The sequence below is a fragment of the Berghia stephanieae genome, chromosome 4 (genome assembly GCF_034508935.2).
Source record: "Berghia stephanieae isolate SIO BIC M18660-M18661 chromosome 4, UCSD_Bste_1.3, whole genome shotgun sequence".
NCBI lineage: Eukaryota > Metazoa > Mollusca > Gastropoda > Nudibranchia > Aeolidiidae > Berghia > Berghia stephanieae.
In genome coordinates, this window is record NC_088363.1 from 30,076,460 (window position 1) to 30,096,087 (window position 19,628).

The 19,628-nt window shown below is 33.4% G+C and overlaps 1 protein-coding gene across 2 annotated transcripts; it reads left to right on the forward strand.

Annotated features, from left to right (window-relative positions):
• The first annotated feature begins 1,168 nt into the window (after positions 1-1,168).
• On the forward strand, positions 1,169-19,137 carry LOC144970390 (ATPase family gene 2 protein homolog A-like). Of its 2 annotated transcripts, none has more exons than XM_078909970.1 (16): positions 1,169-1,294; positions 3,264-3,455; positions 4,587-4,866; positions 5,363-5,421; positions 5,789-6,415; positions 7,574-7,712; positions 8,822-8,878; positions 10,850-10,979; positions 12,491-12,622; positions 12,854-12,971; positions 13,808-13,965; positions 15,011-15,220; positions 15,684-15,817; positions 16,912-17,038; positions 17,971-18,135; positions 18,924-19,137. In XM_078909970.1, exons 2-16 carry the CDS (start codon positions 3,272-3,274, stop codon positions 19,083-19,085), a joined length of 2,682 nt encoding a protein of 893 aa, XP_078766096.1. In that variant the 5' UTR covers positions 1,169-1,294; positions 3,264-3,271; the 3' UTR covers positions 19,086-19,137. The 2 variants fall into 2 exon arrangements, with proteins under 2 accessions (XP_078766096.1, XP_078766097.1); XM_078909971.1 differs by having other exon boundaries at positions 1,188-1,269.
• Positions 19,138-19,628: the final 491 nt, after the last annotated feature.

A 19,628-nucleotide genomic window follows, 5' to 3' on the forward strand; every position in this document is an offset into this window, starting at 1 on the left:
TCATCACCACGATGACGATGATGATGATGATGATGATAATGATGTTGATTTTGATGACGACGATAACAATATTCATAATACCAGTAACAACAATAATAACAATTCCTTTATTCATCTTTAAAAATGTTGTACAGAAGATTACACAATTTATTAGTGTAAAATTTTTTATCTAAAAAAAAATTATTAAAAAAAAATTTTAATACACAGTTTTCTTAGTATGCAATCTATCAGGTTTAAAACAACAGATAAATCATGAATGAAATTTGCTTTCATCTTTCCGCAACAACTCAACAATTTTGCACAATAATTTCAGCATTTTTGTACGTAGTTGTGCTGTAGTCTATGTATAAAGTTATGGATCAGGGGATTGAAACGCGCACCAAAAGCATTCCACAATATTTACTTTGAACGTTGTTAACACCAATAAATAAATAAATAATAATAAATAAATAAATAAATAAATAAATAAATAAATAAATAAATAAATAAATAAATAAATAAATAAATAAATAAATAAATAAATAAATAAATAAATAAATAAATAAATAGGTAAATAAATAAATAGATAAATAAATAAATAAATACATTTTTAAAGTGTACGCATTATTAACTTTAGAAGTGTGCGAGCAAGGCTTTACGTACAAGATTTGAAAATCAAACGATTTATACAATAATATAAGTACGCATCCAATAATATGAGCTCCCAATACTCTATTAGTGTCTCTAAAGACTTAGTGTCAGAGAATTTGGCATTGATTGTAAAAGATTTATGGTACGATTTCTAGTTAGGCCAAATAGTTATTGGAAGAGTGTTAAGAGAAATCACAATCATGCAATTGGTCGCCAATCTACATACATTTTATTATTTTCTCATCGATTAATTAAAAATCACGCAAAACTAATATTGATTAGAGTGTAAAGTTGAATACAGTTCTTCCATCTTTTACATCATGTTAAATAGGCTTCACTATGCTTTACTTCATTCCATCGACAAAAAATGTTATCTTTTGTTGTATTCAATGTATCTTTACATTTACATCTAATTTGTATTTATCACATCTTTATTTGTCATTATTCGTGGATGGAATAAAGAGATAATATAGGCTAGGCCTAATGAAAAGCGAATAATCAATTCAACGGACACAGTTCAGTTAAAAAGTTTAACATAGAAAAACAAAGTTTTCCGAAACGCGAGACATTTTGCAGCTTTATAGCAGCGAGGATTGTCAATAATGTGAAACTGAAACATCCCAAACGATGAACGATTCTGTAAATCTTTCAAAATTGTAGCAGAGTAAAGTTCTTGAATTTCACTCCTTCTCTTGAAATTATTTACCAAATGCTCAATTATCCTTATGTACTAAGCCTACGTAAGCTTATAAATTATAATAAATGAGCGCCCGAGGCCGAGATTCATTCATTCATCGATTACGATTCATTCATTGTCATTGTCATTATGATTATAATTATTTATAATGTTATAAATATGATATCTACGATGATACTAGTATGGTGTAGACTATTAAAAAATTATTCTTATTACTTAAACAAAAAATAACCCCCATCCCGCTCCTAACCCTACTCTCTTCTTAGTACAAGTACAAGTACAAGTCCTGTTGTTGTCTCCTTGCTCCCAGGAAGGAGGACGAGTAAAAAAATACCAACAATACTATATTCCCATTACCAGTAGCCCAATTTTTGTAGCGTTAATTACATTTAATTTCATGACAAATAATAATACCTCCAATTTCTAAACTAAAAAAAAAAAATCCTCTTTCGGCATTGGTAAAGGAGAGAGGTCCCAGGCGCCATCTTGCTTTGTTTACAGACTGAGTTGCCACCTTGGAGTCGAGGGTTGGGATGAGGGAAGGGGAAGGCATGGCATGGCAGAAAAACTTACACTTACTTACCAAAAAGAGGAAAATGAGGGAGGGAGAGAGAGAGAGAGAAATCTGTGTAGGGGTTGTCGTCTTTTTTTTTTTTTTCTTTTTTTTTTGTTGACACTCTTCTTCTTTATCTATCTGACACAGTGGTATCGGGTTTAAGGTAAATGGAAGATTTTTTTTCTTGATCTTCTCTTTCTTTCTTTTTATATATATATCTTTTTTGACAATCTTATTCTTTATCTGCCACAGTCGACGTGAACATATATGCAGGTCTGATATCTGAGCCTAGTTTAACATTGTTGTAATGGACAAAATTTTGCGTCATTTTTTTGAGATTTCCATTTCAACAATGAATGCGGCCACAGTGGTTTAAGGTAAGATTTTTTTTTTATTATTACAAACGTGGCACGTTTAAAAATGATAAATGGCAACATCATTTTTAATAAAAATTGGCTATATTTAGCCTTGGAACACTTTAAACCATCTGGCCACAGTCTCTGTGTTAACAAAGCAAGATGGTGACAGGGACCTCTCTCCTTTACCAGTGCCCCTCTTTCAAACTTACAAACCAGCAATGAAGGCAAACATCAAGAAAAACCTAGTAAAGCATTGGCCCCGTGAAGTTAATTGTTTGTTTTTTTTTAAAATGAAATTGAAGCCCTTCTCAGAGGACAAATGGTTAACATTTTTTAAAAAAATGGTAAAGAGAATGCTGCTTTACAAAAATGAAGGAATCTAATATTTTAATGTACACTTCCAAATGGATACCAAAAAATGTTAGCAAAACGCTTCAGGAACATACAGAATGTCCAAATTACTTTATTTTTAGTTGTGTTGTTAATCAAATCCCTGAAATCACTTCTTCATCTCAGAGACCCATTAGATAAAGAGATTGGGTAACTGGTGGCTGTGAGAAATACACTGTAGCAACATCAATCTTTATAGAATTTAGCTCATGGATCTTTAATTCATATTTTTTTTACAAAATACTTGTGTTGTATCAGGAGGCGGACATAATATGAGTGGTCAAGATGGCACATTTTGATGTACTTTATAGTCAAGTGATCACTTTTGATTATACCACAGTTCACTCCAAATAATTGCTCACCTTTAAGAGTTTGGATAAAGTGGAGTGCATGATTAAGCATAATTTTTTTTTGTTATGTAAAAAAAATAATCCTTTTTTTTTGTTTGATTGAGCGAGCTTAAAAGCTGAGTATAATATGTTAAGCATACTGAACCATATTATAATTTTTAGCTCACAATTTTTTTTGGTTCTCATTTCTTTCAAACACATTTTAGATTTACAACTCACTTTTCTCACATGCTTTTCATTGTATACATTTTATGTTCCTTTGTTTTGTTTTTTTTCTCCAGCTACTATTATGGCCCCTAAAAAGAAAGACAAGTCCAAATCTCATGATTGGCTACAATGCAGTTTATGCGGAAAACTGATCCTTCCCTTAGATGCTGAGATACATTCAAAGTCCTGCCAATCTGATCATCCATTTATCTTGGAGAAATGTCTTACAGGAAAAGTGATAAAGGCTGAGAATCTACTGGATGGAGGTGAGATTTTGAATGTATATTATTTAGTTACAATACCTGAGAATACAGATGTTAATGAAAGATGTAGGTGGGCTTTGCCAAGTTGTCAAAATGATTCATATTTATCTGACTATCTTTTCTAGAAAGTGTTTATCATTCTCTAAAATTGATTCAAATTTATCTGGATGTACTTTTATTTATCCAAGTTCTCGAGGCTGAATATAAACTATTAGAGCATATTTTTAAATTAGACACCCATATATTAGGAAAAGTAGTTCTAAACTTTAATTGTCATCAAAATTCCTTAAAATCCAAGACGAAACTGTTAACAATACTTCCAGCCGTCTGACTTTAGACCAAAACAAAACACACTTCATCATTAAACCAGCACAGTTAATAGACTTTTAAAACCTCTCGGACATTGTTTAATGCAGACAACAATAGAGATTCATTTATTATTGAAATAAGAACTACCAAAGTCATGAAGTGTTGAGGTGGAAAAAGAACACCTCTTTGTTAAATCAGGCCGATTTTGAAATAAATGTGTATAAATAAAATGTGAAAAGACAGACATTTTATTTCTTTTAGTATATTGTATAAAGGATCATGTAATTTGATGTATTTATATAGTAAAATGATTTTCATTGTATTTGTGTCGATTATGTTATTTTGAGACCCATGTGAGTCATATACATATTTCAATTATAAATTTCATAATTTGTAAGACTTTTATATACAACACAGTTCAATACACTAATCAGGAAATATTGATATAAAAGACAGCTTCCTAAATGGTAATCTGCACCAGTAACATATCTCGACAAATATATATGTCCTAAATTTCATTGAACATTCATTTTCAAAATTTATCCTAATTCGTTTGGATGTTCAAGTCAAGTCACACCTTTGCACCCTTTTTTTCCAGCATTTAGGATCTTTTTTTTTTTTTTTTTGATAAAATTTAACCCACATGTTCCTCTGTTGACATGATGACCAGATTCCAAGTGTTTCTAAGAAGATTGGTTTATTATGATAGAAGAAAAATTAATGACAAGACAAATGGTTCCACACCAACCCTCAAATTAGCATATTTTTTGCTTATAAATATCTTGATAATCAATTCATGTTTTTCTGAATAATTATCTATTACAGATAAAAATCCCATAACAAAGAGTGTAAGAGACAAAGACAGCCTTGTTTGGTTGTCAGTGCCAGCAATGACTATGTGTGGAATTGCCATTGGTCACTTTGTTGTACTCGGTGACAAGACCGTCAAAAGAGCCTGGCCTTTGACCTCTAGTAACCAGGTGATGAGCATTGGCTTGACCAAACAGAGCATGGAGGAGATTAAGGTGAAAGAGGAAAATCATTTGACTGTGCAAAAATTGCATTGTCAGGACCAAATTGTGGAATCGGCAGTGCTGAAATTAATGTGAGTCTGACAAGATTTAAATTTGGATGCTTGATTTAATGTCATAGTTTCAATGCATCTTTCAAAAAAATTTTCAAAATTTATTTATTTATTTTGTAAATGGCGTTGAGAATATGATCAAGAACTGTTTTGTTTTGTTTTTTCCATTTTGTTTGTTTATATTTCTTTTTCTTTTTCTTATTTTTTTTTTCATTGTTATTTTTTTCTTTCTTTTTTTAAAAGAAGTTATTTATATTGATATTTAATAGAGGTATTATCGAGATGTAAGCTCTTATTCTTTAGGTATATGTTTTAAATTTGTCAATACCTTTGGTAATACCAATATCTACTCTCAACAATTTTGTAGATCAAACATATATCAGTTTTTGAATGAGATCCTAGGATTATTTTTTCTTGAATCGCAATATTTAACCACAATGCTGCAATTGTTGATTCCTAATCAATAATAAAAATGCTCTCTGATTATTTATTTTTTGTTTTTTGTTTTTTCTCACAGGGATTCCAACAAGATATTTGAGAGAGATGAGTTTTGCTCATTTGCAGTTTCTTATCTTGGTGAGAGTAGTTCAATTATTCTTGCATTTTTTAAGCAGAATGTTATATAATTTATATACCATTGATATTCTCTTGTGTGCCTGAGTCTTTTATTCTTTATTCTTCTCTAATTATATAAATATTTTTTGGCTATAATTTATTTTTACATAGAGTTTAATTACATATAAATGTAGTTAGTAATAGATGAATACTTTAATACTTTCATTCCTCCTCCCGTCCAGGGGGAAAAAAAAGGAATATGATAATTTTAACATTTTTAAGTGTCATAGTTAGGTGCGTTTAAAATAATTATTTAGAAATAGTTTTCTATTTTCATTTTATTTTGTTTTATTTTATTGTCATTCTTTTCTTTCATATTGATGGAAAGACGGATTATATCTCACAAAGGACACCAATCTTAGGATCAAGTATTTTGGTCAAGTGTGTCAGTGTCGTGTCTCAGAAATTCATCTTTCTTCAAAGAAATCAGATCCCAAGATCGACACTTCTAAATTATCAACTTCATTCTCCTCTAAAACCTCCTTAAGTTCCCCTGCTAAAGACCAGGAATCTTGCTTTCAACCATCTCTTGTTGAAAATACACCCAAAGCTATTGATACCTCAATACAAAGTCCATCATTCTCAGAAAGAACAGGTGACCATTCTTACTTAGAGAATGAATTGTCTACATCGTTCTCAACATTAAACCTAGATAAAAGTGAAAGTGATATTATGGTAGATAACTCATCTACACCCAGGACACGAGCTAAGAAGGATTTTCCCAATTTAAATACACCAAGCACATGTTTTTGTAAAACTGATGAATCTTTGGAGGGAGAAGGTCAAAGCCAGAATTTTGGGAAAGTGCTGGCAGGCATATCCAGAATATCTATCGAGCCTAATTGTGCAAAAAGGGCATCTGGTGACATGTCAAATGAAAAGGAGGGACACTCATTGGTAAATGTCGGAGGAATGGCACAAAAAATTGAAGAACTTCAACGCAGAATATGTAGAGGTATTTTACTTTTTCATTTTATTATTTTATCATCAATATATCGTTAATTCAAATCATTGAAGAGTTTTCTATTGAGCTATTGTATCAAATTTTAAGTAGTTAAGTAAAACTGTATTGTTTGGCTTGCTTTTTTTTTAATCTTTCTTTTTTAGCTTATTCATTCTTTGTCTTTTTTGTAGAAGGGGGGGGGGGGGGGGGGGGGGGGGGAATTGTTGTGTTAAGTTTTTTCACCATGAATGTTTTTATTTGCAACAGTTGCTAAATGATAGTGTAAAACGTTTGGGATATAAGATCAATTTGATTTTAATGCTTAAAAGTTTTGTCTTGCACATTTTTACTGTGTCTCAGCGCTCAGTTTCTCCCACACTTGCACATAGAAACTTTTCTATTCAATACAACAATTTAGTGACTTGCCCTCTTACAATATCCTTAACCACAAACATTCAGCTTTACCTTCAATCTGGATTGGAGTGGGTTTGGTGAATAAAGTGCCTTATCCAAGTGTACAAGGTCTCTGGCATCAACATCATTCAATATTGCCACTGGCCATTAACAATTTTTCTTGTTTTTGTTACAAGATTAGATAAAATACCGTCTCTGCCTTCTGGGGCACAATTGATTAGCTTCCACTTTCAGTGTAAAGTGAAAAGAAACTTGGTTAGAACAGAAAGTCTTCTTTCTTTTTTTTAAAATTTTAATTTGTGTTTTTTTGTTTTTTAATTCCCTGTATTCATCCCATAGGGGATATTTATCTCTAGAGTCTATTAAAAGGAAGGCTGGAATATCGCAGTGCAGCGCACAAATTGAGCTAGGATGAGGTGACTTGCTCAGGGCGACACAGTGCAACGGTGGGTGTTATTGAACTCGGTACCTTCCGGGTACGAAGCAAAGACCATGCTGAGTCATGCAGAGAGGAAACTCCCTTCAAACAAGAGATTCAATACTTACACTCTAAGGGATCTAGACCACACCTTCGTCAATCTCCTTAGTGCTTTTCTACTCTTTCTTTTTAACAAGTGGGGTTTGAACTTGGGACCTCTATATCAGGATTTTTATTCTGGTATAACAAAATGAACGCATCATATATTTGACTTGTAATATTGACATGCTTTTGTATCTATCAGAGTAAAAAATATTTCACTTCATTTTATTTCTAAGCCCAACAGCCTGGTTCGCTCAGTCACTGTATTCTGGTCCACGGATCTCCTGGAACTGGAAAAACGTTGATGGTGAGAGCTGTGGTAAATAGTCTCTCAGTACATGCTGTCTATGTAGCTGGAACAGATATATGGAGCAAGTGAGTAATATCTCCTTTGAGTAAGGGTTTAATTTTATTATGATTTAATCTGTATGATGTCGGGTTTTGAGCAGGTGTCCAAAAGGGCATTTAAAATAGATTTTAAGTTTTGAAGTCAAAGATTTGAAATTTCAGTTTTTATCATTTAACAAACTATATTCTTTTCAACAAGCATATATATTTTAACATCATTTTGATCATGGAATCAAAGTTTTGGCAAACTTTCAACCCAGGACATAAAACCGGGTTGAGGTAATTTGTCACATATTTGACACTCATACGAGCCAGATGCTTTTTTTTTTTTCTTAATTTTTTTTTTTTTAATTTAATTATGGTGCAAGCCATAAAAAACATCCTTTCTATAACTACACAGAGTCCAAGTCCTCATTTTTTTTCCCCCTATATATCACTAGTAATAAAAAAAATACTCACCATAACTTCATACATTTTACTAAAAACCCTGTATTGCAACGTCAATATGGCGTTAATCACCAACCTCAAATCGACAGTCAAGTTTGAGGCAAAATTTCTGGTCAAATGAAAACGCTTACTTTCCAAGCAAGTGAAATCCAGTAGTCGTAGCGAATGAAAATGCTTGATTGACAGACCAATATTGTCCAATTCCCTCCAGATCAGTTGATGTGTGCATTTCCATAGGCGAGGCAAAGCAAAGCATATTTTTGGTATAATTCTTTTACAGAGATTTTCATTTTTCAGATTCAACACAGAACTCAATCTAAAAAATTGAGCTTTTATATAACACAATATCCACTAAACGTTCACAAAGCGCTTTACAAGGGTTCCCTGGTCAACAGCAACATTTAACATTAAGGACGGGACATGACACCTGTTAGGCGATATTACATTTTTTTCGTACGGAGACTACGCTGTTAATAGCCAGGTAATCATTTTACACCTGAGTACGGTGAGAGAATGTGAGTAAAGAGCCTTTTCCAAGGACTTAACTATGCGCTTCCCAGGACCTTCTAATCTGAAATCGAGTGTCACACCACTTGATCACATAGCTTCACAAATCTAACAAAGACTATAGGATTGTTTTTATTATGCCATGCTTGTTGATCCTAATTGAAACTCTTTTTTTCTTTCAGACTCTTTGGACAGGCAGAATCTAATTTGAGAAATATTTTCAAATCGGCTTCTGACAAGTGAGTGGATATGAAACTGTTTATTTTCTCTTGTTTGTTTTTTTTTAATGTGGGTTTTTTTTGTTTGTTTGTTTGTTATGTTTTTTAATTTTTAATTTATTTATTATTTCTTTTGTTTTGTTTCGTTTCTTTGTTCATTTGTTTTATTTTTGTTGTGTTTTTTAATCTAACATTTGAGCATGTTGGCAAAGCTTATAAAAAGTCTATTTTAAAGTCTATTAAAAAAAAAAAATTGATTGTAAACCTTCAAGAAAAGATGTTTTTAAAAATGTATTTGTTGTTTTTTATTTTTGTCATTCTTATTATTTTTTTAAGAGGGAGGGAGGAATGAACAATCCTGAAAAGAAATAGGCTCAGATTTTGAATGGGGAATTGCAGAGGTTAATGTGATTTGCTGGATATCCTGATTAATCCTGATGAACAAAAGTTCTTTGCTGTAAAAATATTTTATTTTGGTCAAAATTATATTTTCCATTATGTATATGAAAACATGTTAAGAGCATATATTGAATTAATTTCATCAATCTTCTTTTAGCTAATTGTTTCTGTTTTGAGTCCGGCATTACCAGGTTATACTGTGTTGCAGCGTGTTTCAGTTTTAAAATAAAAATTGATATGAGAAGTGATAAAGTGTACAGTGAATGACCTAGTATAATAATGGTTTGAACTTGATCTTCTAATTTTCCTCTCCCTTTTATCTAGTGTTGCATTCTACAATACTCTCTGTATTGGTACACAACACAAGTGCCTGCTCTGTATCATTATTCATAATTTTAAAGGGAGATGTCTCCATCATATTAGAATTGAAATCACTCTATTTAAAGGTCCATTGTTGGGACCTCTGACATACATTGAATATCCTATCAGAGCTATTAGGCCCATGAAGCCATAGTTTATCCCAGTTTCCGAAGCATTAAAGAGAGAGAGTGGCAATAGGATTCAATAGTCTGATGTCACGTCTAGCCCAGCACACGAGCAGCTTGGTTCTAAACAAATAAAATCGGTACTTTTTATTCTTCATGATGGCTAGAACTTTTTCACATGTCATGTGATCAGAATGTATAAAAATCAAAACATGATCAGATTTATAATGTTTTTCTCCTCTGGATACACTTTTATGCTCGTCGGAGAAGTATTTCTTAAGGGCGTCTACCATTGTTCCGATAGTTTAGAACCAGTTATCCCTTTTCTATGCATCATTACAAGGGAAGTGACGTCACGACTGTTGAAGCCTATTGCTTGCTATCCTTCTATAGGATGCAAGTCTAGCTAGACCCGCTACACAATCATTGCTGGTGGACAATAGTGCCAGAAAAAAAAAATCTACTCCAACCAATGATACCGTTCTTTTTGCCTGTGAGGTGAGTGCTCCACCACCCAACTGAGCCATCAGAACCTCTTCTGATATATATTCAAGATTGCAATTTATATATATTGTAAAGGGAGATGTCTCTTTGAGCCAAAGGTACTTCGTAAAGTTGGCACTCAATCATTTCAATTTGCCACCCCTCAAAGTTGGAATTTCCTACCAGCATCCCTTAGGCCATCCTCATCCTCCAAATTTTTAAAACTCAACTAAAAACCCATTTGTTTCAAATGTAATGAATTGATGATGTTTGTTTGTGTAGCTGTATATTTCAATTGATGTCAATGTAAAAAGCTTGGTGTCTGTTTAGACGGGGTAAAGCGCTATAATATGTTCTATTTATTATTATTATTGTAGTTGTTGTTGTTATTATTATTATTATAGTTGTTGTTATTATTTATTATTATTATTATTATTATTATTATTATTATTATTATTATTATTATTATTATTATTATTATTATTATTATTATTATTATTATTATTATTATTATTATTATTATTATTATTATTATTATTATTATTATTATTATTATATATAACTTTATTGATAAATTTCTTTTATTCTCCAAGTCACTTAATTTTCAACTCAAACATTCTGTCAGGTCTCCTAGCATTATTGTGATAGACGACATGGACATCATCTGTCCCAAGAGGTCACAACAAGGCACAGGCCAGCAGGAACATCGGATAGTTGGGACTCTTCTCTCTTTGGTGGATGGAGCAGGTGGCAAGGTCAGGTTTTGACTTATTCTATATTTGACTAATCAATGTAACAAAGCAATACAAATCTTAGGACCACCCTCTTTCTTATTATTTAATGAAAGATCCTAGTTGAAATCTCAATAAAATTTAACTATTTACAAGATTATAGGTATATTTCTATTTTGTCTAATATTACGCGGTTGAGAGTAATTAAAGGTGACCCGAGGCCTGGTATTGTAAGAATACCCTTAAGAATGTCAAATATAACAGCTTTGAAATTAATTGAAAGTCTTTTCATTTACTTTTTGCTAACACCTCATTATAACTGGACTTTATAACAATTGAACCACCTTCAGAGCGACGTTCTGAATCTGAATGTTACTCGAAGTTGACTCATTTCGAGCAATTGTATTCGAGGGCGGAGGGAGTTGTTGAATGTCGCAGCCATTTCATTGCCGGTATTAAAGCTGAAGTAGTTTGGTAATCTTAGCTTGAAGGTGTCTAAATCTTATTTGTGCTAAGATCAGCTTTATCTAGCCAAGAGGTTCTTAAGTTATTTTGGTTAGTCTATTTATCCTGAAAAAAAAAACTCCAAAAAACATGAGAGTACCAATAATTGTTGCATGCCACGTTTTTGGTAAGACGTGGTCTTTCACAAATGCTTTCTCCCATTTGTATTATTTTTAGTTTTATCTAAATTGGACTATTGTAACTCCCTTTGGGCGCAGTCCCTCCTATATTAAAGACCTTCTAAACATATATGTCCCCAATAGAAACTTGAGGTCAAGCAATGACCAATCAATCCTTGTCAAACCTAAGCCATTGCATAAAACAGGTGAACAGTCTTTTCAATTTTCGGCCCCCCATTTTTGGAACTCTCTCCCGTCACACGTGAGATGCTCGGATTCGTTGACAACGTTCAAATCTCGCTTAAAGTTTTATCTTTTTACGTCATAATGTTGCAATATTATTTTCATATTTTGTTGTTGTTAAATTGAATTCGTATCACGTTTCCTTCACACTTGTCTCACTGTAATATGTTTTGTTTTATATCACTGTAAAGCGCTTAGAGCCTGTGACAATGGGGTAAAGCGCTATATAAATGCCATTTATTATTATTATTATTATTTGTGTTTGTGAGTCGAGTGGTATTCTTATCAAGTTAATGAACTCTACAAAGGGGAGTAAGGTAAAAATAAAAATATTTTTTCAACAGTAATTTTAGAAAAGTCATTAGAAGCATATACGGGGAGCTGGAGTTGTCATTTTAAAGATAATTAATGTCCCTATTTCTGTTTTTTGTTGTTTTTTTTCTGGCTAAATAGAAAAGGCATTGCTATCCAGGTAACCAGGTCACCAATATGTGAATAACTTAAATGGATCACTGGTTATTAAATTTTTATATAAAGAATTATGCATTTTTATTTTCTACCACTAATAAATCTGGGGGTTTTTTTTGGATCCAAAAAAAAAAACCCAACAAAAAACAAAGATGAAAATTAAATTTATCTCTTTTTTTTTCACACAATTTTTGTTTTCAGAAAACAGATGCTGGTGTTGTTGTTATCGGTATCACCAACAAACCGGATGACCTTGACCCGGCTATCAGAAGATCAGGACGCTTTGGTTGTGAAGTGGAGATTGGGGTGCCCAATCCAGTCCAGAGAGCTGAGGTAATGTCTTGGGAAAAGAAAAGAAAAACTTTTAAGATAACTTTAAAAATTTTTGTTCATTCTGGGGATGCTCTATTTCCAGCTAAAGTTGAAAGTTCATCTTTTTTAAAATCTTCTGGGTGATCTTGGTCAGTATTGGTGAGTTTTGTGTATGATTTTTGTTTTTGTTTGGTTTATTTATTTGTTGTTTTTAAAAAAAATTATTTTAATGTTTCATTTTACTTTTTTCAGATTTTGAATGTAATGCTAAGCAAAGTCCCTCACAGTCTGACACAGGAAGACATTGAATCAGTGGCAAAAAACGCTCATGGATATGTTGGGGCTGATCTCACAGCCTTGATAAATGAAGGTATGAGAATATAATTTTTGAATGCTCTTGTAGCACACTTTTCTTGTTTCTGCAATCAGCCTGTGACAGGAGAAAATAGCACAGACCTTAAAACATTTAGGACAATTCACAAGAAAATTAATTTTTTTAAAATGTAATACGTATATTTTCATTTCAAAGCTTTTGACTTGACTACTAGTCCACCAGCTTACTCCTAAATTGTCTTACATTGGATTCTACAGATTCAGTGATGGTACGGCCATGTGGTCTTGTGGTATGACACTCATTTTCGGATCGGAAGGTCCTAGGTTCGAGCCTGCTCAGCTCATAGTTGAGTCCTTGGAAAAAGGCTCTTTACTCACAATCTCTCATCATACTCAGGTGTAAAATGAGTACCTGGCTGTTAACATCGTTGTCTCTGTCGGAAAAAAAAATTGTATTATCACCTAGTAGGCGTCATGTTACGTGTGGCTGTTGGTCAGGGACACCTTGTAATGCACTTTGAGCACATTTAGTGGATATTGCACTATATAAATGCTCTGTTTTTACAGCAGAAATGACAACGAAAATTAGTTCTTCAGAGCTATGAGGCCTATTGAGCCAGAGTTTATCCTAGTTTCTATAGCATGAAACAGACTGTGGCAGTTGCTTGCTACTCTTTGGACATTAGTCTATTGAAAAGTACTTTCCACAAGATCCAACAGACCCAGCTACCCAATCACTGCTGGGTGGATAGGGGGGTCAGAAAAAAATTTCAACTTCACCTGTGATCGACCTGTATCCCTTTGAGGACCATGAAGGCAGATTAATCTTTGTATCTTTTTAAAAATAATATTGTATTTGCATTCTCATTTCAGCGAGTATTCACGCTTTGACTCGTCAGTCTGACATCGGTTCAGACCAATTTCAAGCAGATGCTGTAGCATCAACTGTTCTGACCGTAGAGGATCTTGTGTACGCTGGACAGTTAGTCAAGCCCAGCGCTTTGAGAGAAATTCAGCTGGAGGTGCCAGAGGTAAAGGATCTTGTTTGTCGTTTGGAGACATTTTGAAATTGAAAAAAAAAAACTGATTTTTACAATGTGGGAAGAAATAAAATCTTGAGAAAAGTAAATACAGATTTAAATATGGCAGTGGCTGAGAGAGATTTTTCTCATTTTCGAGGGTATTTTTTTTCTTTAGTGCTCTTAAACGCATCTATACTTCTGTCCAGACCTGCCTACTATTACGAAAAATTTGTAGAATTACGAAATTTTTCTTCTAATTTCAGAACTTCATGATATTCTATAAGTCATTAAAACTTAATGAAAATGAAAGTTGATGCTGGACTACATAATTTTAACGATTTTGAAGTGTTATTGAATCCTTGAAGATTTGAACAAGTGTGTATGAAACAGTGACAGACAAAGAAGAAAGAAAAATACAAGAAAAAAAAACCATCCCGAAAAAATCAGTCTTCCTCAACTGGGGATCGAACCTCAGACTTCCTGATTTCTGATCAGACATTCTACCATTACACCACAGAGGCTCCTCCTGATAGTTGGGACAATTTTGATTCCTATATTCTTCACAAGGGTACGTGTTTTACTGTTATACACTGTGAACCCTCGCTTGCATTATACAACACAAAAATTGAACATGCTCATTGTTTGTGTTGTGTGATGTAAGCGAGGGTCCACGACATGTGTACCTTTGTGCCAAATTTTGAAATACAGGTTTTTCCAGAGTATGACAGTTAATCGGTTAACTGAGTTCAATGATATTATCTATAAATGTAATCCTTTGTTTTATTTCCCCTTCAGCATTCACTTCACATGCAAAGGAACTGAGATCGATCCTGGGCGAGGTCAAGATTTTTTTCTGACCCTCCTGTCCTCCCAGCAGTGAGGGGTAGCTGGGTCTGTTAGATCTGGTGTAAAGTAATTTGCAATATAATTGCGTCTGATCCAAATGGTAGCAAGCAATTACTATTGTCCGTGTCATGCTACAGAACCAGGGATTAACTCCGGCTCCATGATCCTAATAGCTTTGAAGAATTACTTTTTTTTCTTTACCTTTCAGGTGAGGTGGTCAGATATCGGTGGAATGTCAGAGGTCAAAATGAGACTGAGAGAAGCAGTAGAGCTTCCTTTATCCCATCCAACTCTGTACAAAGACCTGGGGATAGAGCCTCCAAGAGGACTTCTGATGTACGGACCTCCAGGTTGCTCCAAGACAATGATTGCCAGAGCTGTTGCTACAGAATGTCATCTCAACTTTCTGGCTGTCAAGGTTGGAATTATTAATGTGATATAAAACAAAACAAAAACAAAAAGAGACAAAATCCTTGAACTTTTGTATAATAATAATAATGATAATGATAATATTTATAATAATAAGGATAATGATAATATTAATAATAATAATAACAATAATAATAATAATTATTATTATTATTATTATTATTATTATTATTATTATTATTATTATTATTATTATTATTATTATTATTATTATTATTATTATTATTATTATTATTCAAATTAGCAGTATTGTGCTATAAGTGCCTTAATGATCAAGCACCAGTGTATATTACTGAATTTTTAGAAACTTATAAGCCAACAAGGAGTCTACGCTCTGCCCTAGATTCTACAAAACTAATTGTTTCAAATGAATATAAATTTTATGGCAGCAGATCGTCCAACCACGTCGTACCGAACTCTCTTCACACAACTGTTTCACTCGTTCCTTTCAGGGTCCAGAACTCTTCAATCAGTATGTGGGAGAGTCAGAGAAAGCCATAAGGGAAGTTTTCCGCAAGGCAAGATCAGCTGCTCCGTCTGTTATATTCTTTGATGAAATTGATGCTATATCCGCCAAAAGGGGAAGGTTAGTCAATGAGAATAGTAATAAGCTAATAATTACCTGTAAACTGTGCTCCATTTTCCTTCAATTGAAATCAAGAATATGATATTTTATTTCATGACATAACACTCTGATTATTCACTCATTTTTTTAAAAAGTACTTTTATAATCCTTTTAAAAAATAAAGTAAATAGATATATAACACTGCTTAGTTTTACCATGCACAAACCACTTCATAATGCAGGACATTGATGTGACTTTAGTTTATCAGCTCTTTTGATTACAATTCATGTTTGTTTGTTTTTTGTTTTTTTCTTTTTAAAGGCAATGCCTGAATTGTAAAGTTTATCTGTGGTCAGGCTATAGAGTTCAGCAATAGAAGCTTTTTGTGGGATGACCGAAATCTGTGTTTCTTCCTGAAATTGAAATGAATTAATATGGAAGTGACCTATTTTTGTACCAGCCTTGAGTTGCACATAAAATACGTATGTTATCTCATACTATTTTATAGAGACAATCACCAGGGCATAGAAATGGCCTGAGCCTTTTAAGTTTAAGATGTGTCAATTATTTAAGGATTCTTATAATTTTCTATGAATTTGAGATACACAAAATCACTACCTAACTCTGAAAAACCACGATTTAGACATTTTGATTTTTAAAACTCAATATTCAAGTACCGATCAATTAAAAGGACCCTCACTCATTTTGTCAACAATTCTCACACCTTGGAATTCAAAGAAATAGTCACAGAAGTCCAAAGTTTGAGAGTTTCTGACTAAAGAATAGTGTAACAATTAGCTGTCAATTCGACCGCTGTTGCTCATGGTTTTAGATTTGAGGTAAAATAAGAGTTGAATAACACAACAAGTATGAGTTATCACAATTGACTTGTAATCAGCCAGAGTGAAATTGAAAGTAGCTCTTTGCACAATGGATTTCTAATTGTCAGTGACCCTATTCAAGAGTTATCTCCCTGTATTTGAGTCTGTCCAAAAATGACTGGCCATGCCCATTATGATTTCGTAGCAAATTTCTTACGAATGTTTATCTTCCTTGATAACGTGTTTCTATGATAATGTGCTATAATGGCACTGACTTTCTTATGCAATCAACAGTGGATCGGGTGGTAGTGGTGTAGACGACAGGGTCTTAACACAGTTGTTGACCGAGATGGATGGGCTGGAGCACCTCAAGGACGTGTTCATCATGGCAGCCACCAATAGGCCAGACAAAATTGATAGAGTAAGTCTATAAGGAACTAGATATGATCTCTTCCATGAAAACTCCCCCTGAAAAATACAAAATTGATCAGGTACATTTTTTACATTTACAAAAACTCATGAAAAGATTGCAGATTTGAAGAAAAAAAAAAAAGAAAAAGGAGAATGAATAACATTGTCTATTTATATTTAGGGAATTTATAATTGCAAGTTGACTCGAAATTTTTATTTGGATCGGAAAATCCAGGGATTGAGTCCTGCTCCAAGCAGCTCATAGTTGATTCCTTGGAAAAGGGCTCTTTAATCACATTCTGTTACTGTACTCAGGTGTAAAATGAGTATCTAGCCGTTAACAGTACTGCCTCTGTCAGAAAAAATTGTAATATCACCTAACAGGCGTCGTGTCTCGTCCTACATATTAAGTGTTGCTGTTAACATGTTGGATCCCTTATAAAATGCTTTGAGCATGTTTAGTGAATATTGCGATATATAAATGCTCATGTTTTAAATGCTATAACATTTTTTACTCAGTGAAAATGCTTTTATACTTATGGGACAGCATGGCTAAGCGGTATGGTCTTTGCTTCTTACCCGAAAGGTAACGAGTTCGACTACCCGCTGCGCTGTGTGGCCTTGAGCAAGTCACCTCTCACTTTGCAGCACTGCACTGCGGCTGACTCTTGGGTTATTTCAGACTTCCCCTGGAATACATCCTGAAGAAAAATTTCCCCTTTGGGGTGAATAAAGGGATTTATTTTTTTTACTCAATGCTGGAGGGGAGTTCAATTTTTAAGATGTGTGAGAACCCCATTCTGGAACTTGCCCTACCCCTATCATGAGCATATCAAATGTTAAGGGATTAGTGAGTCTAAATGTTGCAAAGCAATGAAGAACAAAATAAAAAATTGGTATATTTATTTTCGGCACTGTTTCCTTTTTCTGTATATATCCTAGGCTTTGTTGAGGCCAGGTCGGTTTGACAGTCTGATTTATGTCCCCTTGCCTGATGATGAGACTCGTAAGGAGATTCTGGAAGTCAAGCTGAGGAAAATGAAGGTTTCGAGTGATGTCAAAGTGGAAGAATTGGTTGTAGTCACATTGGATTATAGTGGAGCTGAGGTATTTGGCTGTCGTTTTTTCATTGCTTCATTTGCTTAAGTTTATGTAGGATAATTCAAAAGACATTTGTTGCCCAAAATATATTGATTGTGTGTTTAATAATGGGGTAAATCAGCTGAACTCATGGCAAAAACCTGAAAGTGTGCAGTACTCGCTGGATTTTAGCCAAAAAGCGTACTAGAATCCAAGCATACCATGTTTGACGACTTATTATATAGAAAAAAATTCAGTCATTCAGCTCTAGTGTACCATATTGCAGAGTTTGCTGGAATTCAGCATGCTAGAATCCAGCAAGCTAGGTTTGAGCCCCTATGTCAACATCTTGTTTTGTTTTTTTCCTCGAGCATGAATTTTCGTCCCCACAGCTCACTTTGCAGTCTTGAGATAAGCCCTAAAAAAATTATTTCTGGGGATGAATGAAGGGAATTTATTAATTTATTTTTATTATTTATTTAATATAAATAAGAATAAGATCCAGATTCAATTGTCATGAGTTAAAGCCTCAGTGCTGGCACTTTAAAAATGTTTTTTTAAAGTAGAAAAACACCTAAAAGTCACGATCTAGTATGTAAGAAGTTCAGGACTGAAACACTTGTTGGAGGGGAGTTTCTTCTCTGAAGACTCTGCTTTAGCTCTACTTGAGTTTCTTATAACGGTTATCTTAAGTTGCCCATAATTCTATGGTGTAAAGTTGTTGGTACATTTTATACATTTTTGTATTTAAATAGATATTTCAAATGCATTTCAATTAAATACCATCTCAACTTTCCACTTCAATGTATTGTCAGATTATACAACTGTGCCAAGAAGCAGCCCTCACAGCACTGAGAGAAGATATTGAAACGAGAGAGGTGCAACTTCGTCATTTTGAGATAGCAGCTACAAAAGTCTTACCTCAGACAGACTTAGAATTACTTCAGATCTACCAAAAGTTTTCTTCATCGAGATGACAAATTGGCAATTAAACCATTATCAAATAAAATGTTGCTGAAATAAGGTATATACCATTTGTTTCTGCCTTTGTTATTTTAGAGAACTGTTAGCAGTATTGTTATGTCTCAGAAAAGTAGATTTTCACCTGACTTTTAACTCTTGAACTGTAATAGTGTGACTAAGACAGTTGCTTGGTTGTTCGTTTATTACTTTTTACTTTATAAGTTGCAGGGTTAAACTACTTCTAAATTTTGTAATATCCCAAAAACGAAAAAGGCACCATTTCGATTTCAAAATCATGGAATTAAGCCTTTCTAGCTCCAAGGTCTTTTGAAAGAAACATCAGTGTCTTCACTTGACTGATATCTGAGCTAAAAACTTTGTCTCTATTGAGTGAATGTATTATCTACCAAATTCTGTCCCTTGATTTGTGGACAAGATTAATTATAGATAGTATGCAGATGACGTCACTCAGGCCTTTGTTATTGTTTTTGCCATCCGCGTTTGTGAGTTGTTCTCACTAAACTGTATTAACCAGACTATAAAAGTTCATGGTTACA